The sequence below is a fragment of the Channa argus genome, chromosome 1 (assembly GCF_033026475.1).
Source record: "Channa argus isolate prfri chromosome 1, Channa argus male v1.0, whole genome shotgun sequence".
Classification (NCBI taxonomy): Eukaryota; Metazoa; Chordata; class Actinopteri; order Anabantiformes; family Channidae; genus Channa; species Channa argus.
The window spans coordinates 49132899-49156617 of NC_090197.1; the positions used below are offsets into that span (position 1 = coordinate 49132899).

A 23719-nucleotide genomic window follows, 5' to 3' on the forward strand; every position below is an offset into this window, starting at 1 on the left:
GACATTTATTTATAACATTTTAGTACCAAATAAAAGCAGGGAATTCAAGGACTTCCAGGCCTTTACGTATGTATTTTAAGGATGCTTCAGGTTTGACTAATTTCTTTCTTTCATCAGGTTCAAACATTGCTTCTTGTCATCTGTAATAACATGTATGGAGTGTTTTCTAATAATGTTGCCTGGAGGAGACATTTATTCAGTGTGATCTGATCTTTACCAAAATTAAAAATAGAATCAAACCCAAAATGTTTACGCTAATAAAACATGACCAGTCATGATCTTTCATGTCTTTACTGAATACCTCCATTAAATATAAAAGAGGATGGACCCCTAAGGGCCCCTAAGGATCGTGAAGCACCACCTGAAAGAACTAGAAGTGATTAAGACCAAATGATGCATCACATTAACTTTTGTCTGGGTGGCAAAAGTGGCACTTGGACAAACCACAAAGATGACAGCCAACGAGCATGTAATATGTATGAAAGGAAGAGAAACAGACAGACCGGGGACGCGTACGTACAATCTAAACAAAGCAGCATTAGCAGCAAATGCCAACACAGGTGCGAGACTCATCGCAAAAACGAGGCTGTATCATCGTCTAGGTGGACAAAGCTGCCCCACTTTCCTTCAGCTGCACAGGCCACTATAAGAAAAACAGCTTGGGTTGACATATACCTCTTATGCAATATTCTGAATTACACATTTACATTTTTACATTTTTTAATAATCAGGGGTAAAAAAAAAAAAGTAGGATTCTCATTATGCTACATGTAAGGTTTTAAAGTCACCTTTAATGTTGACAGGCAGCAGGAGCAACAGCAAAGAAACAGCTTTACAGTGTTAGACACTAACATGACATAGGCAAGATGGCAACTTTTCACAAACATACCAAAACACACATCGGAAATTAAATCACATTTCTATCAACAGGTTATCAGGCAGAGGTCTTCATTAAAAAGTGTTTCATAGCAATAAAAACTTGTGTTAAAAGTAGAGAATACAAATAATATAAGAAGTTAAACTAATTACAATAAATTAATATCAAATATATATAGTGTATGTACTGTATTATATTAAATTACATGTGATTGTTCCAGATATACTCAACAAAACCGTGTCCAAAATTTAACTTTAGATTAATAGAGCAGGTGTTAGCTTAGAAATGTCTATTAAATCTTAAATGTAGACAGAGTAAGAAATATGCAAATTAATTAGCATATCGTTTCAGCACACACTGGCACAATGTCATAAAGCAGCAGCACCAAATGGTAACGAGCATCTCACACATAAGATGACAGCAACATGAATAAAATCCATTTCACTTGCATTGAAAAATCATTCACCTCTTAGTGGTCTTCACTTTTAAACATACAGCATAACATCACGAGTCTGAGTAATGAAGAAGGCTCATCACCAGTTGTTCCCTATCAATGTTAAATAATAGATCAAATAAATAGGAAATATCACCACTTTCATCATTCAACAATGCCAGAAAGACACAAAAGCTATAAGATTCAATCACCTTCACTTCATTTTATTTCTGAACAACCACATTAATGCCCATCACCACTAGAGGACAGTATAAGCTCATCCTGTCAGTCAAGTCCTGTATCCATAAGGGAGACTCTTATTACATTACTAAACTGTTAAACATTTGGCACAGGTTCCTTCATATCATAGCTCGAGCCTAATTGTATATTATGGAAAGTTCCCAACATTTATTTGGAGCTCTATCTACTCTTAAACCCCCCCCCCACCACCACCAAGTAAGGTAATGACAATGCTCTCTTTAAAAATTATCTAGCAACTACAGCTAATAATTTATCCAACTACCTGAAGAAAAATACATTTAGTGATCAGTCACTGAGCTATTTTCTGCACCAGCATGTAACTGATAAGACAGGACGAAGTATGAAAATATTAGTGGTAAAATTCACAGACTGTGACATCGTTGTGAACTATAACCCCGGGTTTAAAAACATTACAAATACAAATATTAATAAACGTCACGTAACTTTCACTAAAGTTTAACATCAGCATACAAACCTCTTAGAGAAGGCCACAACTGAGAGAAAAATCATTTTGAAATCAAAGGACTGATTCACAAAATAATGACATACATTGCATTTTGGTCCATTTTGTGTGTGTGTGTGTGTGTAAACATTTGATGAAGTTTTGATTTTGACAGAATTCCTTTAGCATTTGTTAGGTTTTCTTAAACAAACCATCCCAAACTTCTGACCTTAGTGACAACCATAAATCAAATGTATGCTCTTGAGAGACTGGAGTGTTTTCATGATGTCAAATACATTTGCTTAAAGTACGTCCAAACTAATGTTCAATCACCTGTAATGTTATGTCCTTTTACTTTGTTTTATGGTATCACAGAAGTTTATCAAGAAACCTTCAAATAATTTGCTTCAATGTCTGAAGCCTTTTGAGTAACAATAGCTGGGTCCTTACAAATATACTACTACTACAGAAATGGCCAATAGCCATGGATACAGTTATCTTATGATATCGGGATAATTATCTTATTATCTCTGGATGACAGAACTACAGTTTTCTAATGATAACAAGATAGTTTTTCATATTTTCTGCAGATAACAAAGATCGTCTTCTTCATAATAATTCATCAAAATCCAAATGAATGTTTTGGCTTCCGTTGGTCGCAACTATTGCCTTATCCTGCAAAGTTTGTGTGAATTGGCTATTAACTATTGCTATTTTCCACATGATCGTCCTGATGTTTTACTATAATGTTGAAGTTATTAGGGCTTTTTTCATCTGTTTTCTTATCCTGATGTCTCTCTTTACCCGAACTCCTGGATCACATCCATCCAATACACAGTTCACAATCTGCCCCCCACTAGGCTGTGATACTTTGGTTTCCCTCGTGCTATAAAGCATTTTTAGAATAAAAACATGAATTCCTAAGAAATTGGGTCAGAAGGTAAAGAAATATTGAGCCTTGGTAATTTGTTCCCTTGAAATAACAGGCACCATACTAACAGTGTGTGTAGAGGTGTGTTGTTCTTTTGGAGCAGCCTGGTATCATTATTTGAGGAACACACTGCACTCACTGTGCCGCACATTATCATCAGTTGGTGCACAACACTGGCCCTGTCCACCGGCCGGGAGGGGAGAGCGTGAACTGGATGGATGTGTTCCACAATAAGAATGATGTTAGAATCAAAAAACTTTCAGCACAACAGCAATTTGGGAAAGAGTGAAGAAGAGCTGCTGTTAATCTCAGGAGTCTTGTATGTTAAACACTAAAGTAAAGCATTAAGACAATCATTACCCCGTATTCACTTTTGAACCTTAGCAAAGACATTAGTAGTATTATCACAAGAGTTGTTTACCCAGAAGACCAAAGATAACTGCATTAAGGGCTGTTCTCAGCTTCCGTACTGAACAGATATTCAGATTTTGACTGTTACTTTTTAGTTTAATAAAATTTACTCACTTTACCCAATTATCAGGTTAGTCAAATCTGACTTAACAACTGACAAGAACATTAGGAAATACTAGCTATAAACTAAAAGCACTAATTATAACTAGTTGTAGCTGCTTAATTAGAAAACAAAAGTCTAAAGAAAGGAACTACTCTCAAGACTTGGTAACTTATATCTCAAAAAAAGCATATAGGATCAAAACTACTAGTGACTTTTATAAATAAATAGCCAAAGAATTATTTTGAACAATTTGTAACAAATATATAAGACACACAAATTTACACAGCCAATGCTGATGCATAAATGTGTAACTTAAAAGCTACTGTAGCTGCAATAGCTGTAATTTGTAGACTCAGACTCAGAGAGCTTTTGCTAAAGCAACTACAGATCACTGCTGTTACAAAAATTGAGAAAAATGCAAATGTGGTGACGACAGGTAGGATTATAAATTATATCCTGTTGCATCAGACCATTCTTGAGGTGGTATTTTATAAATTAAAAACCTAGATTACTTAAATAACGTAACAGTTTCTTTGCTTCGGGATAAGATTAGTCAGGGATGTCAGTGGGTTTTTCCATGAGACCTTCATCGCAAGTCATGCAGATAAACACACTATTTCAGTAGGCAAAATGCTTTCGCTTACTGGCAGAAGCAAATTGCTTTTAGCTACTGGACCAGTGTGTTACTAGTTTAAGATGGTGTTTGAGACCTGTTCCAAAAATGGGTCGATTTCTCAACCTGCCACTTGAGGGTTAATGTTTGACATTGTCTGCTGATAGTTAGCAAACACAACCCTGGGCAAATCTTGCAAACATCCTCCCTGGATTATGACAAACAACTATTTAAACCTGGGATCAAAGGTTTAGGCAATTTTTTTTAAAAGTTTTGTTTCAGTCCAGATTTCCAATCAAAGTAAAGCAAATGAGATGAACAAATGAAAGCAAACACTACGTTTCCACCCACTCAGTTGACGTGGGTAAAAGCCTAAACTACTTGGATCAAAAACCTCAGCACTAAGCCCGAGCGAGCAAATTTCTAAAGTACATCAGCAGCACCAAGTGCATTGAGGACTGTCTCTAAACCCATTACTCCACTTTTTATCCTCACAAATGAAACCATCAATGACCTTGTTTTATGAATGGACACTGAGTCCGAATGGTGTCCCAATCAGCAGCAATGTCACAAGTGTTGAAAGGTCAAAAAGGCAAAGGGCATGGAAAAAGGTCTTGCTGAGTTCACAGTACAGACTCGATCGCTTCTGGCGTGGCTCCTAAAGCCTTGTTTTGGTGCGTGACGAGTGGCGAGGTCTCTTCCTCTGCGTCGACATTGGCCACTGCCTCCACACGGACCTCCGCCAGTTCCCTCTCCTGCTGCTGTTGTTCCTGCTGCTTTTTCATTTCCTGCTGGTTGATGTGGTGGAGGATTCCAGCACCCAGAGCATCGCCCTCCACATTCACTACAGTGGTGGTACGATCCCTGTAGACAAAGTGGGCGTGAGGAACAGACAGCAAAGATCATCAAAGGTCATTTTCTTACATATGTGCCACCACCTGACACAACACATCCATCCATGTTAGGTAGTAAACAGATGCTCTGCTTCAGTTTCTACTGGAATCAATACACTCTTGACTGGCTCTGGCTTGGCTGCTGCTGAACTCCTTCCTTATAGTGGGGTGCACAGCAACGACACCACGCTTGCATCGACAATTAATAGCAGCTGTTGTTTACCTCGGTATTTGAAGCCGGTAGTTTGAACACAACGCAGAGTTCATGAGAAAGTGATTGAAAGCTATTATTTTGTCTACAATTGACATCTGCAGCTTATATCACCAGGTAGAGTGGCTGCAAAACAACCATAAGGTCAGAGGTTCACGCCGAAATGACCCTGGGCAGGACACTGAGCCCCAAATTGCTTATCCCCATCCATCCCCAATTTGCAGCATATTAGTGAAGTAAGCTTTAAGCTTCAATGCTTTTGCTATTGTCACCATATAAACATTAAACTAACGTCCTACAGAAAAGAAGCACAGAGTAAGCCAATATTAGAATATAATTAATATCATAGCACTAAGCTAAATGTATCTTTGACCCAAAGATAGTCATTTTTAATCAGCTCTGTGAAGGATGTATAATTATTGCAGCTTTGTTGACTTAAAATTAAGGGTGTGAACCAATATGGACCACAGCTTTTAAAAGTAGTTTAACATAGCACATATATCCTATGTCAGTTAGTTAACACCTTGAGGGTCCTCGAAGTCCCAACTGATTATCAAATGTGACTCTGGGGTCACATAACTCAAAATGTGATCAGCTGTTACCCACAATTTGCTGACTCCATTGAGGTTAAACCCCGGGACCAGTCAGAACCGAAGAAGCCTTTTTGCATTTCAAGGGCTTCAGGCAAGAACAGTTGCCACTGAGTAACACCTTTAGGATATTCAGATTAAGGACATTTATCAGCCACAAGAAGTAAATGCATGGAATGGAAGACTGATAGAACTTTCTGAAGAAAATTGTTTTATATTCAAGACTGAGAGGTTTTTGTTTCCAGGAGCAAGAGAAGTTGTAGCCCTTGTGTGAGTTCTGGACGTCACTCCAAGAGCAGGGATGCTCTTCCAGATTTCCTCATGTCTGTGTTTAACCTGCTTTCATATGGGTTCACTTTGTCACTGTGGAAATTATTCAGACCTTTAGGTTTTCAAACTGTTTCCCTTTAACTCCCCCATCGACCTTCCATTTGAGAAATCCTGATGTAGTTCTAACTGCTGTATTGCTGCTGTTGTGTGTGCATACGTGATTGGACATGGTGATGTGTGTTTTCTAATATGAGAGTCACTGGGTTCACAGCCTTTACTCACACAATCCAGTCCACGGCCAGCATGAGAGACAGGTCGTTGGTTGGTAGGCCGATGGCCTCCAGGATGATCGCGATGGTGATGATCCCACCGGCTGGGATGCCTGCTGCACCAACACTGGAGGCTGTGGCTGTCACCCTAAAAATAAGAAATATTGTCATGATTAAAAATTCATCACTTCACGCATATTCTCTTTAAAACAACACAAACTTTTTATCATCTCTAAAACTTACAGGATGGTGAAGATCTGCCCTGCGTTCAGCTCGGCATTGTTGAGCTGAGCGATGAAGACTGCGGCGATGCACTGGAATATGGCTGCTCCGTCCATATTAACCGTGGCCCCGATGGGAAGGATGAAGCGACTGATGCGTTTGTCTACACCATTATTCTCCTCAACACACTTGATCATTGAAGGAAGAGTTGCTGAACTGTTTAGAGAGAATATAGTTAGTCCTTATTTATATATATCACAATAAATGTGAACATAATACTAAACAATTTTATGTATTAATTAATAATAAGGCTGTACTGTCTTTGCGCTGTTGAGTGCTTAAAATCTATCAGCCCAATATCAGTTCTTTTGGGGCTAATACTTAAAGGTAAACGTTGAATGTGAAGGTTCTGTTGGATAAAATCTCAGTAGGATTTATCACCTTAGGAGGCTGAATGCGTTCAGTAAATTTCAATGAAAGCTAGACAACGCTGCAATTAGATTATGACAGATCCGATGCTAATGACATTAGTAGACTAAAAGTAGAAAATATATGCAGGTTTTGCCCTCGAATTGAATTGAATTGAATTGAATATTGTGGCACTAGAGAAAAGCTCACAATACTATATTAGTACTACTGCTGAGTGCTGAAATACAGACTCTGTTTTTGCTTTCTGTTAAATCAGCCCTCGTAGAACCCTGTTGGGTCCTGTATACCTGGAGCAGGTGGCAAAGGCGGTGGTGAAGGGTGTGATGAGGCCTGACAGGAAAATGAAGGGGTTCTTGCGTGTGAAGCCAAAGTAGATGAGAGGCAGAACGATGCCTCCATGTATGATGTGGCCCAGGATTGAAGCAAAAATGTATTTTCCCAGACTAGTGACCAGTAGAACCACGTCTTCCATCTCTACAATCTTACTCCCTACCAGGAACACGATGCCAAATGGGATATACCTGACACACAGGTGGTAGAAAGAAACATTATGCAGGAAGTATTCCTGATATACTGCTTTAATACCAATGTACAATCCTAGATGCATCCAGCTCGACTCACCACATGATCCAGGAGACCAGCACCATGGTGGCCTCATTGAAAGCATTGAAAAAACGAATTAGCTCTTCCCCTTCTTCTCCGAGTTTCTTCAGCGCTACACCAAACACCATGGCAAATAACACCAGACCCAGGATGTTCATGCCATCGGTTTCTGTACCAAAAGGCACCTAAAACACAAAGCCGAGTGACACTGAAAGAGACCGGAAATAGTGATGGGGTGGGATGGAGAAAAAACCTTCTGGATGGTTCAAATGAAAATTAAAACACATTCAATTGTGAAAAGCCACGAATAAAATGTAATACGTTTATTTTGGAAATCAAATTTGGCCTAGTATCTTACATTTACATGAGGGTCATTTTAATGAAACTTTTAGAAGTGGCTACTGAGTGACTAAATTAAGCTTACCCACTCACTTGTAAAATTTTCCATATCAGAATTAATTTTTTTAAAAATTTTAATCGGTTCAGCAGCTAGGGGTGGTAGTGGCTCATTTGGTAGAGTGGCCGCCTACCGACCATAGGGTCAGAGGCTCGCACCCGGCTCTTCCCGATCACAGGTCAAAAGTGTCCCTGGGCAAGACACTGAAGCCCCAACAGTCCATCCCCATCGGTCAGCCATGTAGTGCAACCCAAGCCCGGAAGAAGTTGCGTCAGAAAGGGCGTCCAGTATTAAAATCGGTGCCAAATCAACATGCGGACAAATGACCTGCTGTGGCGAACCTGAACTTTGCACGATAGGCAGAAAGGACAAAAAAAAAAAAAAATTGGTTCAGCAGCTTGTTTTCAACAACAGTTAAGCGTTAATTAACATTTTAATTAGCAACAGTTGTTTAATGCCATTTGTTTTGTGATAAATATGAATGTTGATCCAATTTGAAGTAATACTGTTTCATCACTTCTTCGATGACATTCACATCCTTTGATTGTACCCAGGGTCACCATGTGTAGCTTTTCAGTATAAGGATGGAAGCCTGTCGAACAATAGTGCTGATATTCTGCTACCTCTTGCTACAGTGTGCGTGTGGGTGAATACTGTAGGTCTTGGGGGGGGGGAGGGGGCGCGGTTGTAAGATTCAGTGAACTGGATGATGGATAACTAATAGCGACAAGGACAAATCCTGAGCCCAATCCTCTACCATTGTCCTGAGCTCTCCCACAGCACCACTAACTTCATCCCCTGGCCCTCGGGGGGGGCGGGTGAGGGAAATGTCTACCGTGACCCACGATAGACAAATACCATGGACCGATGCCAACTTCAAATCCCTCATACCAGGTCAGTGGGGGCAAACTGTGGCCACTATTTATTTAGTACAAGGCAAGATTTGAATCAAAAAAGAAATCCGACTTCCCCGCTGAAGTAGTAAACAGTCGCCATCCCAAACTGATGGCCAGCACAGAACTCTATTCACCACAAAGAAATGAGTTAGCAATGTTATTAGAAACAAAAATCTCCACAAAGAGGTATTTGAGAAATTGACATTTTAAAGCAAAGTCTGGTGGATGTTTGTGTAAAATCACCCTCCACAGAAAGTATTGGTATTCAGATAAAAGGAAAAAGCTGACGTTGAGAGAATGAGGATGGATGAATTCTGTTTTCTAAATGCTTGCAGTGTAGTCACACTATGAGGGGATCTTTTGATTGTATGGGGAGGAGGAATGATAACAGCACCCAGTCGTTGTTTCAACATGTGAGACCGAATTGAGAAAATTGTACTGAAAAAGCCTGAAATGCATGGATGCAGTGTAAACAAAGGTTGAACTCTTCTGCTGCATTTTTTTTTTTTTGGTTGTTTGCACTTGTCTATACTTTTAGCACACTAGATTAAAAAAAAAGCTTCTCCTTTAATATGATCAGATTTTGCCCCACGGTTCAGTAAATGTTTCAGTGATGAGTTGATCTATTCAGAATCTGACTCTATTGTCTTAAAATCAAAGGAATCGTCGCTGCAGATCTTTTTAAGTGACAGACATCTACTCAGTTATTTGGTGCCAGTGAACTAAGGTCACTCTTAGCAACTGTCAGCATTTCTCCATGAACCTTGAACCTGCTGACTCCAAAAACCATTCATGGGCTCAGCAGTAACTTGACCAGCTGTTTTTAATGTGGCAGAGACAACTGTTTGACTCCTGTAGATAACAGAACTCTTTATTTGACACATGACTCATGTAGCAAAGTGTAAGTTTGAATATGTGTGGGGTTGGGTGCTGAGAGCATGACTGTGTGGCTGCAATGTTTTCTGTTCATACCTTTTGATAGAGAATGGTCCCATTGGTGTCGTTCCCCACAGCAACCATCTTGTAGTCAGTGGCATACTGAAACATGAAGTAAAACATAAATATGTTTTTCTTCATTTCTTCGTTAGAGTGCTGAAAAATGCAAATTTAATATGCAAATATCTGTCTTTTCCTGATACAGCATCGTAGTAAAATAGAAAATGATATAAACCAGGAGAATGTCACAGTAGCAAGGAGGTGAATGACCATTTTACTCTATCTTCCACCCAATAATCAGCCACATGGTGAAATATTTGTGCATGTAATTTTACTTAAAGAAAGTGGTTTGACTGACAGTGAGAAAGAAAATTCTTTTATTTCCTCTTTGGATTCAGACAGTTGGACTTACTGAATTAATGTCACTCATTAATGTAAATGGTGTTTTATTAGTGAATTCAATGCCTGCACTAAATAACCAATGAGATGTCTTGAAGAGTGATGACATCATTATATAAATGAGGTGGATATGTTGATGGAGTAAAGGAAATACAACAATATTGTCTTGTGAGAGCTTCAGTTTCATGTATGCCTGATGTCAAACCTAAGGCCAAAACTGTTTTTATACCGTTTTATTTGGGTATAAGTCTATTTTGTGTCTAGGCCTGTTTGGTGCCCACCATATGTGGTTGTCCCAGAGAGGCACAGCCTGGGATCAGTTTGTGATTATTATGTCACATAGTGGTGCAGGTTTAGTGTTCATTTTGGAACAAACTGTGTTATAATCCTACAAATACTAAGTCCTCTTTCAGTCAATTGCCTAAATGTTGTCACTACTGAACCAAAACCTAAAATGAAAGATAATGCTTTTGGTTGAGAACATTTTGTACAATACACTGTACAATGATAATTTCCCCATTGATAAACGAAACCCTTCTACAACAAAGCGGGTCGTTGCTGTTGTTGGTCTGACATTTGTCATGATGTCCGTCTTATACCAGTGCTGTTTGGTGAAAGAAATCCTGTTTCCATCCTTTGTTGGTTCAGGATTCTGATAAAACCTGCAAAGCACAGATGTGTAATTCACATCTGACCAGCCATATCATCGATTTCATGGTATAACGAACTCTTATTGCAAGGGGCAATTATTATGATGCATCATGAAGGACATGATATGGCTCAATATTATAAACTGAAAATGGTGTAAAATTGTGAAAAAGGCAATTGAAACAATGTCTGCTTATTTTAAGTGCATGGAGTTGGGGGGGAAGGTTGGTTTCCATTGTTCATATAGTCTCTCAGCTTTAAAGAGCCCTGTCGGAAAAAGGTTTCCAACATCTATACAGACCTATACAAACTTTAAATGAGGCTGTAGACTCTTGACATTGGAGAATTGTTTGGGCCTTTGGTCTTACAGTACATGGCAAAACAACTGCCTTCCTCTTAAACTAAATATTACACTTAATTTGCCTGAAATGATTGTTAAAACATTTAGCAGTTTGCCTTTTTTTGTAAATCCTCCCTCTCCTCTGCTTTCTTGGATTAATCCACACTTGGACCCAATCCACAGTGGCTCTACCACAGTAGAATGGGAGAGGAGGGTGTCCGGGGTAATATTGAACTCCATGACATGGCTGCACTTTGAAACTCTATTCCCTCTCTCTGTAGGAAGTCACCAACTTTTTGTGGGTTTATTATTTACTGGCCTGGTTTTAGGCAACTTTAAGGCACTAGGTATGAATATCTGAATATGTGTGTGTGTGTGTGTATATGAGCGTGCTATCTGTTCTGTCTGTGCATAACCATTTAGTATCACTGCATCCACAAATATTGAACTTTCCTGGTTCTTATTCAAGCCTTAGCAGACACGAAGATAATTCTAGGAAGCAGAGCATTCAAATGCAGCGAGCCGAGATGGGTTGCTAGGCTAGTGGGAAAGGAATGGACTCGCCATGGTAACGGCTGGTAAGGGACAAGGAAAAGAAGCCTTTAGGGGGGCGCAGGGGGAGCCTATTCTCCTCATTAAGAGGCATTATAAGGCTCTCAACACTACAGCCAAGATTTACAGGCTGTGTAAATGAACGTTGAGTTGCATCCGCGTGGTCGGTAAAATTTATTCTGATGAACAAGCTACACGAGACCGATGTGTCGAGGGAAAGGGGAAAGAAAGTGGTGATAAAACAAGTAACTAATGAAAAAGTGAGGACAATGTGCTGCGGTGAAGTGAGGTGCTGGCACTCACCGAACGGAAGGCAGCAGCCACCAAGTTCGCCGGGAATAAATTCCTAAGACAGAAAGAGAAAACGTTTTGAGATGTGCGGTAAAGTCCAGCGGTTTATCCTGTTTAATTTCATGCAAACATCACCACACACACAATCACAAAACCAGGCCAAAAATTGAGAAATATAACTCATATAAAAATCAATTACGACAGGCCTGAATATTATTTAGAAGCAGCTTTAAATTTTAGTTTTGAGTGTTTTTAAAGCTGTGGGGGGCTGGCAGATAGTTTAACGTCTACGGGGAGATACTTGATGGTGGAGGAGGAGATCCAAAAGGTAGAATGGGGCCATGTTGTGGACTGCTTGATGATGCGTTGGGAGATGGGAAGGAACAGGAGGTTTTGCAGGACGGGAAGGTTTTTATTGCACAGCTGCTACACTTGGTGCTTACAAGATTTTATAAGGTGGAGTGCAGGAATATACCGAGGGCAGGCTGCTTGAATCAGACCGATTGGGTTCGTTTATGGCCAGCTGATTAAAACAGAAGGTGAGTGTTTTATTGTAGTAGTTGACAAGTTCAGTGGTGGTGGCAAATCCAGGTTGTTGTGCCAGTTCAACATGCCACACACAATGTTTTTTAAGGTTGCCAAAATATATTATGCGGTTTCATACAAAATGATGGCCAGATGGTCAAAATGACAGATCATGGCTTAATAGGTTGGGAAAGTGTAGATTTGTTGAACAGGCCACATCCATCTGAAGTCTGAGAGCAAAGAGTGCTTTGGTTCAGAGGGGCAGAAGATGATTGCAGTAACCATGGGGATAAGACGGATACGTTTGTATGCAAGGTTTTCACAAAAGGTGAGTGGAGTGGAGATGGCATTTGCTTTGATGTTAAATTAAGTCGCTTCCACCTCCTCTGCTTTTGAGCCAGGGTTTATTAGGGTACATAATGGCATTATGACGCAGAGAAAGTCCACCCTGTCATCCGTAATGTATTTATAGAATGAAACTTTGGGGGTTTTTGAGAATCGGTGCTAGAGCTACTTTAAAAGAGATCTGGTTTGTAATGGGTTTTAAGGCTCCAGGCACAGAAGTTAAAATGGCTGTGGCCATGTGGAATTTGTTGTAATGACATCACCATGAAGTGCTGGCACGGCTGGTTGACCAAAGAAATGCAATTTACTCTGATGTCGGGGAATTTATGACCAGAACCTCTGTACACGGATGTTCTACAATTTTCCATTGTTCCCTAAATTCCTTGACACAGCAAATGTTCTGGCACTGATCTAAGATCCGATGTTTCACCATCTTTCATTATCTTTTTTTTAAAACATTCATGAAAATAAATCATTGCATAGCATTTATGTGCTTTCTTATACAGTGGCCTCAAAAAATTCCGCAAACAAAAAAAACTTTACAGCGAAAAAGCCCTGACTTTTCACACCATTCGTGGGTGGAGCCCACAACAGACTAAGTGCCACCGTGTAAATATGCAGCTCAACAGGCAGGACGAACAGCTAACTAGCTTGTGGATCATCTATTCGAAGGGATCTTCCGCAATCATCTCTGACAATGGCTATTTTGTCCAGATTATTGTTTTTGTGTGATTATTTTCTTTTCCCCTTCACAAAACGAGCCAAAAAATGTTTATGATAATAGAAGATAAATCTCATACTAACATACTAAACAAAATATAAAAAAAAACTGGGTTTGCTTGCTGTTACACAAAATTATTAATAAAATGATTAGACGGTGCTAAATTGATATTTGTGTCAATTCTTTTCCATGCGTACCCGACCTCTGCCCCAACACAGATGTGGGATAGACTCCAGCCACCTGTGACCCTCGCAGTAGTTAAGATAATGGATGGATGGATGATTTTGATCATTGATTAAGCTGAAGGCTCTTGAACTACGACAATATAAAAATATCAACAATTAGTGAGACTATTACATTTTTAACCACATATGGTAAATAAAGAATGTTGTCAACCCATGAAAACATTTGCTGGCAGAGTACTAGCAGCAGTCTACTCTTGTTAAACCTGTTTAAACCGGTCTCCTCTGTTATGGACTTAGAGAAGACCCTCACGGGAAATGTCATGCAAAATGATCCTTTTGCGAAAGACCATGTTCCTGATTCTGAGATGACATTGGCCGAGCCACTGATTTAAATAGTGATATCTGATACATTCCGCAAATATGATGATTTCTGAAACTTGCCATGTGGGTGAAAGAAGCAGGGGGGGGGGGGGGGGGGGGGGGGCAAGGTGATAGTTACAGTGCCTGAGGTTACACAAAACATGCTTTCTGATCACGGTTATGGGAAATTCTGGCAAGAAGACTACTTATTTATGATGAACAGTGCAGGTCTTACACTGTTTGCAGAAGTTCCCTTTTGAAACATTCTTCTGGTTCTTTGAAATCGGTGCCTCGTGACTTTGGAGTCTGTGTGCAGATGCTTAAGCCCAAACTTGACGACATCTCTTTGATCTTTGTAACGCCAGTGTCTTATTGCAGCGCTTGGATATAGATTAAATGTGTTGGAAATGGGAGAACTAATCCTGATTGACAGGATACAGACAACAATGTTCACGCGTGGTTCTCTCTCTCTTCCTTCCTCTTAAATAAGATGTAGATAGCAGTTTGCAGAGGACTGAGGTACAGTTTGGTGAGTTCTGTGTGTGTTTGTGTAGCTTGTTATTGCAGTACAGTGCACTTTGCTCAAAGCATTGCTCCTGTTATTAGTCTTTATGGCTTTGCAGGATCGTTTTGGAGGATTCTTTCTTTTTGGGCCCGTTCTAAGGCAGGGCGATGTCGAGCTCTAAAAGCTGACTTGTTCAGTTTCCCTCTCTCTTTCATCTCCTGCACGGCTTTTTTTTGCTTGTTAGTTTGGTTTTGTTAGCAGCCAGCTCACAGTTTGCTTTATCCGCGTAAACGATTTAGTTTAATTGGTCACTTTCGTTTCCAATGGCCCGTGTGTTCCTGGTCATTGTTTGTCTGAACCCTCATGAAAAAATGGGTTATTATCTGTGAAACTGGACTGGATTCAATCACATGAGCATTTTGATGGAATGTTATTTTTCAATCATGATGTGAGTTTGTATAGCGCATAATAGCAGCTTTCAGGTTTTACTTGGATACAACAGTAAGTTAAAAGTTTCAGTTTGCCTCCTATGTGTATACACATATACTGTACAGCAGTAAACCTCTTCTGTTCTCCCTTTATTAAAACCTCTTTCTGTCTTGAGCCAAAAAAAAAATATATATCTTTTCAGCAGCTGTCTGATGATGACGTCTCCAAATCCAAAGATGTGGCCTTGATGGCAGAGGCTAAACCCTGAAATGAGACTTTTAATAAATATTGCTATAGTTGATGAAATGTTTCACTAAATCCCACATTGAAAAGTGAAAAGTCAGGGATCACTTTGTCTGTCGATTTATGATTAATTTATTTAGCGTTTGCAGAATGGGAAGAGCTGCACTCTACTTATTTTTGGAAGTCTCCGTGATTTATTCCAAGTTGTTCTCACTATTGCTCATTAGTCACACCAGCAAACTACGTTGTCTACTTATGTCGAGCTACATACACTGCAATAGTGTTGGTATTGGGGGACCAACTAAGCTTTACTGACCTGAACTCCTCTTTCTCCAGGACTCTAGATTTATTGATCAGACGTTGGTCGTGTCTTGTCTCGACTCAACGGCACATGGCTACCTGAAGCCAATCATCCAGGACTACGGTCCCTCCTGCCCCCTGTGCTCTGCCACCAAATGGCAGAAGGGGCAAAATGGTGGTCCCATCACCACATGCCAGATCCCGAGCAAAGCTCTTTAGCTCAGTGGTCCCACGATGGTGGGACAAGCTGCCAAACTCTGCGCGCTCAGCAGTCTCACCCACAGCATTCAAAAAACTGGTAAACAGAATTCTTCCACAGCTTCCTACGCACTCACATATTTAAAAAAAAATCTGTCCTATCTTGAACTTGGATCTCACGAAACAGAAACACCTTAACCCTAACCCTTCTCCTTGAGTTTGATTTTTGTTTGACTTGTACCTTTTTTGTAAGGTTTGGATATAGACAGCTGCCAAATGTAAAAGTAAAATGTGATATTGGGTTTTATTTTATTGCAGCCATTTTAAGTGCAAACACTCTACATTTAATTGCATCGGTCTGACCATCAGAAAGATTAATATGAACTGTGCAATCTGAAAACAGCACACAACAGCAATAACCAAACCTTATAGGTGAGAAACATGAAACAGCAAAGTCTCTAGACAACCGACAGCAACAACCTGAAAAACTTCTGACACAACTTATACACAATGGCCCAAATGATTTGGTGCATTAAAGAGGTCAGTATAAAGATTTTAATATGCGTAGAAGAACCCCTGGAATGAATGGCTACTATATTAATGGAAGCTCCAATTCCTGCTTCGTAGTCCTCCTACAGCTGTTATTTAATACTATAAATCCATTAGAGCTTTCTTTCCATGTCTTTCTGCACAGGCATCGCTGAGTTTATTTTCACTATTATAAGTAAAGCAAAGGGATTACTGGAAGCCTGCAGGACCCTTCCATGTAGCAGTGTGTGTTTATGGTAACGTTATCCTCTAGGGTCAAACTGTATTGTGCAAAGAAATAGAGACTTTGCTTACATTTATTCCCATGGCCAGACCACAGCCAAGCAATGCGACCCAATAACAGATGCCAAGAATTGAGCTTATTTGGGTAAATTCTTGTGATCTCTGATTAAACTTCTCCATGAAGGCAGGTTTCCTGCCGTCACATGACCAAGGCGTGAATGTGGATTAATGCTGGATAACAAGAACAGAGAGCCGGCATGTTTTTTTTTCCCACAGAGGCTCCCTCAGCCTCTCTGTGGACTGATTTTTAAATCAGTCACCGAACACTTTGATTTCCCACTTAATTGAAGCCAAACTTAATGCACAAACCTTTTAATTCAAAACCGCAGAAACCGAGGTTTTAGGTTAATGTGGTCTGTAGTAGCGATGTCTTGCAGATGATGTGTTTCCAGTGAATTACAGCTACAAGGCTGTGGGTGTTTCTCTGTGCCTGTTTCCGCTTCTCACCCAGCACCAGCATACATAAAATACACAAGTTACACATTTGCTATTTCTTACACTGAACACTTAAACACATTGTTGTTATTATACAGTTTATTATTTATGAAAACATATTGAAATTTGAGTGTAAAAAACCCCCAATCCAATCCCCACCCCCATTCAAAACATTCAACTCTGCCCCTGTTCTTATTGCCCTCAGGACAAGTAGAAAACAGAATGGATGGATTCTCTCTTTTTTTTTAAAAAAAGCTACATTTCCGCCACGTTTGACATCAAAAATAAAAGTACAAATCACGTGTGGTAGATTGGGAGATATCAAACTTGGTTTTTAAAATATCACCCTGGTCAGAATTTGAATACAATTGCTTGTCAGGAGAAAAATGAAAAAACAGCGGCTCATTAGTCGGCATGTTGAATTGGCACAGTTTTTACGCCTGATGCACTTCCTGATGCGACCCTCCCCAATTGCTACCGGGCTTGGTACCAGCACTGGCAGCTGGGTATTGGGATTGGGCTGTTACGCTCTACAGTTCATATGGCTCTGTAATATAGATCCTCACCATTACCACTTTGCATGACATTATTTTTAATTAACATATGTGACATACACTGGTAATAACACACTTTATAGATGTATTTGATTGATTGTGTGTTGTGGTGCCTGGTGATTATTCCCAGCTGGGAGTGATGAGGACCTGTCCTGGGGAGGAGACAATGATTAGCTTGGGTTTGACTGGCCCACAGAGAAGAGTTCATTGTGCAATATCTGACAAAGTAGTCACGTTAAAGATAAATGTGTAGCTGTAATTTTTGCAGTGTCTTAACATCTCACTCACCTTAATGTGCTTCCTTTCCAGGGTGTTCAGGCCAAAAAAAAACTCACTGAGGGTCATGAACACCATTTAAAGGTTCCAGGGGCATCAAAGGTTAATATTAAGATAATCAATTTATTTTGTGTGAAATAGTTTTATTTAATATTGTAGGTGTATAATGCATCGTGTTAATGTAAATATGTAAGATACATATATATAATTGCTGCCATTTAGCATGAGAGGGATCCATAGTCAGTGTTTTGTTTTAATTAGTCTTTTTTTTTTTTTTTTTTAATCTTCGTTGGTAAATATAAACATCTGGTTGCTCTGCACCTTGTCTCTGCCTCCCGGTTTATTCCAGCCACTGATGTTCACCCTAACAAGCTACAGAATAAGTGGAATAATTCCAAATTAATAAATGTAAATGCTCTGCACTTATGTAGCTCTTTTCTACCTAATTTGTACCCAAAGCGCTTTACACTGCTTCCCACTCAACTCACTTCTCAATGCTTAAAGTTTCTGACCCAGATGGAAATGTGTCTTCTTGTGTAACATCCGCACTTTTGTTCCGCATACATTTTTACCTTTAAACCAGCAAAGTGCAGTATTCTTTCTGGGGAAACAGACACAGAAACTCCTTACAAATTCTGTGACTGAAAAATATATTGTTTAAATTTAAAAATAAACTGTCAGGTCCGGTCCAGCAAATGTTTTGAGCGACTGGTCACCAGCACGAGTATTAAAGTCTGACTCTACAGTGTGTGACTGAGAAATGGAAGCAGTCTGTCCACCTGCCGACGTGATAAGGGAGAAGTGCTGAGAACAGGAGTGTTGGGTTTCTGCTACACAGTGCTGCTGGGGTTCATCCCTCCCTTCCTCAAAATAAACTGCACTCTTTCAACAGCTGTCAGCTTTCCCTCACACTGTGGGAACTTATTATTAGGCCTCCTCCTGCTCTGCTGATATTTATAGGCAGAAGCTGCCTTAAACTTGCTCACAAATCATTTTACATATATCACAACGGCATCTTAAACAGTATAAAGACCAATCATAGAAATGGGACCAACTCTCAACTGACCATAAAACGTCCCAGAGTCACCAATTTATCCATGAAGCATTACATCATGTCATGTCATCATGTGTTGAGCTTCAAGGAGACTGATCCACAGGCAAGTCAGCACCAGCTAAAGTCATCGCCACAATGTCCCAGTCTTTACTTCAATATTAGTGCGATTGAAGTATTAACCCGTGAGCAGCGTTTAACTGAGTTACTTTACAGGTTGAGTCTTAGTTCACGTTTACATTCATTTACATTACACATTTCTCCTCTGACAGACTGAATTAAGGGTCTGAAACATACCATCCCAAAGTGTACCACCACCTGCCAAGTTTACTACACCCGCTAATGTCTTCATGAGCGTGTGCGCATGCCTGAGCTCGCTCCATGCGACAAGCCACTCATGTGCGTTATTGTTCCACCAGAAGCGCTTTGAAGAATTTGCTTCTCATCATACACAGCAGCGACTCACAGATCAGCGTTTGTTAGAAAAGGACTACAGTACCTGGCCAGATCCAGAAACGAGTCGGTGGTCTCCTTGTTGCTGCTGACGCTCTCCAGTCCCAGGTTGTTGGTGTTCAGCGCTCCAGCGCCCACGCCGGGTTTAATGATGAAAGCCAGGGTCACCCCGATCCCCGAGGCGATCAGCGTGGTCACCAGAAAGTAGGCGACCGCGATGCCCCCCAGTTTGCCCAGAGAGCGCGTGTCCAGGCTGGCGGCGCCGGATATGAGGCTGCAGACGACCAGGGGCAGGATGATCATCTTCAGCATCCGAAGGAGCATCTCTCCGGGGAAGGCGAAGTAGGTCATTTGCGCTTTGGTCAGATTCATGTTGCGGACCATCATGCCGAGCCCGACGCCCACGAGCACGCCGGACACAGTCATGATCACCAGCAGGTTCTTTCTCAGGAACTCCACCAGCTTTTGCCTGAAGCTCTTCTGCGCGTTTTTCTCCAAGATCCGGTCGGTGGAGGCCGAGTTGGGCACGGCGTGCCCATTGATCTCACTCTTTTTCTCCATATTCCTAACTTTATTTATTACTGTTGCTCTTATTTTGTCCTCAGAGGGACAGCGAAAAGCCGAGTCCGGATAGAGGCAGCGTGGGTTGGATGCCCAGTCGCACACGTTTAACGCACGCACTCTGGCTGCGTGGAGGCTGAGAACAGGGAGCGGGAAGAGCCAATGGAGAATGAGCGACGACACCAAAAGCAAGTGGAACATGCGCACAAATGCCAGCACTTTATACTGAGAGCAAATGATGCAAGAGCAGGGGAGATTGCCAGGGTCTTTGGCAACACGCTACGTTTCCGTTTGCTAAATACAAAAGAGATGATTTCTGTGATTCAAATACCAGAAGAAGAGACTTATTCCTATGTCTGTCCTACCATAAGCACACAGTCCCTCTTCTCTTTGAGAAACCACAAAGAAAAATCCATGGAAGCATCAGTTATAATAACATCTGACAGGGTCAGTGGTTCAATCCCCGGCTACATGTCGAAGTGTCCTTGGGCAAGACACCGAACCCTGAACCCTGGCAGCTACCTCCATCAGTGTGTGAGTGTGTGTGTGAATGGGATGCAACTTGGGTCAAAGCACTTTATAAGCGGCCATTTACCTCCAGATGTGAGGCTTTACCTCGGCAGCATCCACGGCTGACGACCAACTGTTAATAAGTAAAGGAAACCTGTAGGTTTCTTATTTCTAACCTATTTAATTCATACTTTACTCCTCTTTAACATAATATCGAATGATCTACATAGTATTGACCTCTAGGACTTAATGAGGATGGATGGAGAGCAGAGGCCTGTCAGCACCATGGTCAGCGCTCTCCCAGGGGGGCGCCCTCGAGCCTTTTCCTCTCCTTTTGTAAGTCGACTCATTTGATTGGAGCAGCGGCAGAGAAAGAAAGACACGACTGGTGGAATTATAGTTGTTTTGGAAGTTCGGATGTATGCCAGGTATTTCAGGGCTGACGAGACGGAAATTGCACATACTGACTGTTAGAATCGTCCACATTTTTGTGTGAAGGCTCGTTGCACCTCTGGTACTAAACCACCAGATGGCGCCATAACGACGCTATTAAGCAGCAGACCGGCGTAAACTCCAGTACAATGGGAGGTAGTGAAGTACTAGAGTAGTAAAATAGGAAGCAATAAATCGGATTACACGTCTGCTGATTATATGATTATATATATATACATTTTATTAGATATTATGAATATGCCAGTTAGGTACAAATGTTTGCACCAACTTATTCTGAAATGGCAAAAAGGGTCAAACTAAGAATTCCTTTTATCAACAATACTAATGATGTGCACATTTATGGAACCACTGACCCTGTGGTCCGTGGACGACTGCCTTACCAACTGCCTCCAAGTACTAGTAGAAAAAATGTTCCTTCGTCAGAAATTAAGTAACATTTTAAGCAATTGATCAAGGGGGTCGCAAACATTGTAACAGATCATTTTCATTACTTTACTATAGTTTTTTTTTATACACTATTTGAACATTTTTCTTTTTCTGATACTAAAAGAACATTTGTGCTGAATGTACATTGTTATTATTTTAGGTTCAAGGTTACATTTGCATCCTTCTCTATTCCATTTCTGTGGAAGGGGATGCAAACATAACCCTAGAACTATAATAACAATGTACGTTCGGCTAGTAACAAAAATGGTGAAGGAGTGTATGAATAAAGTTCTATTAAAATACAGGAAACTTTATTGAAACAAGTTGTTTGAGTTTTTGATTTAAGTGTGTGGCTCGACAGGAAAAGTTTGTTTTCTAAAGCATTGTTATATAAAATTGAAATGAAATACTGACAATCTTTAACATTGGTTAAGATTTGACATCTATAATAATAATAATACCCATTTAAACTGGATTCTCTATAATACTCACACATTAATCAACAAGCTGCTCCCTGCCTCATTGCCCATGTTACTGTTCTAGGTGTTGTCCTCAGTGACCTTAGCTCTGCTGTTGCTAAGTTGATCTAAACTTTGCCTCCCTCCACCAATAGAGACAGACTATCCCCCATCCCCTCACAGCTGTTTGGCCTGAATGCTGGAAATAACCACTGCCCTGCAGCTCAGCAGTCATGGGCGTTTAACAGTGGCAAATGTGTCACTGTAAAGCAGAAGAAAAATCAAACGGCAAGAACAACAAACAGGAAAAAAAAAAACTGTGGCGGACACAGGCTGAGCTTTGTAAAGGAGACAGTTGAGCTGCCTGTTACCAAAGATCTACAGTACAGTCAGTTAACGGAGGCAGTGGATGATAGTATTCCAGTACTGTAAAAATATTATCCTTGCTCTCTACACAAAACCTGACAGATTCTTTTTAAACAGCAGATGGCACATGTGCACATCTACTTTCATCCTCCAGTTTCCAGGATGAACCTCGTGCACCTACATCGTGTGAGGATTTAAACCTTACTAAAGGCTTTTCAGACTACGGAGCCCAAGAGCTGACAGTAGGAAATAAATAACTATGAAACAAGTCTAACATGCAAATGAAAGTATTAATAATAGGTTAATACAACTATTTGGAAAAAATACTTTGAATGTGAAAACAAAAACAAGGATTAAAGGTTTTTAAAAATGTATCTAGTGAATAGAATTGTAAAATAAAGATACAACTGATAAACACAAGTAATTAAATTATGTTGTTAAGTCATTACTATTAGTTATTATTAATAATAGCTTTAGTAATAATATAATTTTAATGCATTTATATCTTTAAGTTGTCTTGACTTTGTGTGACTACATTTTGTCTTTTTCAGTGCGCAATGCATTCTGAAATTAAAGTGTTATTAATTTAGCTGTTGTGGACCAAATAGGCCTGAAGACTTTTAATCCTAAAAGAACCAACTGTGCTGCAAAAATACCCTTTTGAAGGATCGACAGGCTTCAATAGATTAGGATGATTTCATGTGTTTCCCTGTGCAAATCAGTTTCTTCTTTTCTCCTTATCATGTGTCACTTTTAAGCTGCAGGGGGTTTCAGACAGGAAATTCATCAGACATGTATGTTTGGTGGTGAAGGTACATGAGCTCAGTCTGTCAGCATTTTGATGAATTTTAAGGTGAAATGAAGTTTAGGTTAAGATTCTTAAAGGGCATTGCAAGCACCTTAGCATGAACACAAACTCTACAATGGCATTAAATTTATTCCACACATCTAATAAGATAATGTCATGATGTGATAATATGCATGTGGTGTGGTGACTGTATCCATATTTCTTCAGCAGGACCAGTATGTCAGCATCCAACTCAAACACACCATCACATTACACCAGCTGACATTAATTACTTTGTCATATTAGTTTGTCGAAATCAAACAATATTCACAAGTCTATTTCTGAGATTCATGTTGAAGCTGTGGTCTGATCTATGATTTGTTGGAAGATGGTGAAACTGAGTTTTCTTAGGCACGAGACATGTCCAAAATGTGTGTGGAATAGAGATGTGTGAGTGAAGGAGAGCTCAGTAAAGGTGCCCAAGTTTAGGAAAAGTTTAAAACATGCCCCAATGTAGAGTCTAATCCGACATTACGAATAATTTAAATTGAGTTTTTTGAAAACAAAAAAACGTTCCTGATTGTACCTGTTGATGAGAGTAGCATTGAAAACATTGTGTCAGTTATGTACGTGTCAGTTTTTATTTTGAGGAGGTCCAGAGGAAGACCAAAGAGGACATTTATGGATGCAGTGAGAGAGGACATGAAGTTAGTTGGTGTGAGAGAAGAGG

General features: G+C 40.1%; 1 protein-coding gene across 2 annotated transcripts; it reads right to left on the minus strand.

Moving 5' to 3' along the window:
* Positions 1–771: 771 nt before the first annotated feature.
* slc1a4 (solute carrier family 1 member 4) lies at positions 772–20195 on the minus strand. 2 transcript variants are annotated; one of them, XM_067529029.1, is made up of 8 exons: positions 19475–20195; positions 12030–12072; positions 9824–9889; positions 7577–7743; positions 7243–7476; positions 6548–6742; positions 6318–6452; positions 772–4935 (listed from the first exon to the last, which is right to left on the minus strand). In XM_067529029.1, the coding sequence occupies exons 1-8, from the start codon at positions 20188–20190 to the stop codon at positions 4695–4697; spliced, it is 1797 nt and encodes a 598-aa protein (XP_067385130.1). In that variant the 5' UTR covers positions 20191–20195; the 3' UTR covers positions 772–4694. The 2 variants fall into 2 exon arrangements, with proteins under 2 accessions (XP_067385130.1, XP_067385138.1); XM_067529037.1 differs by lacking the exon at positions 12030–12072 and having other exon boundaries at positions 19475–19614.
* Positions 20196–23719: the final 3524 nt, after the last annotated feature.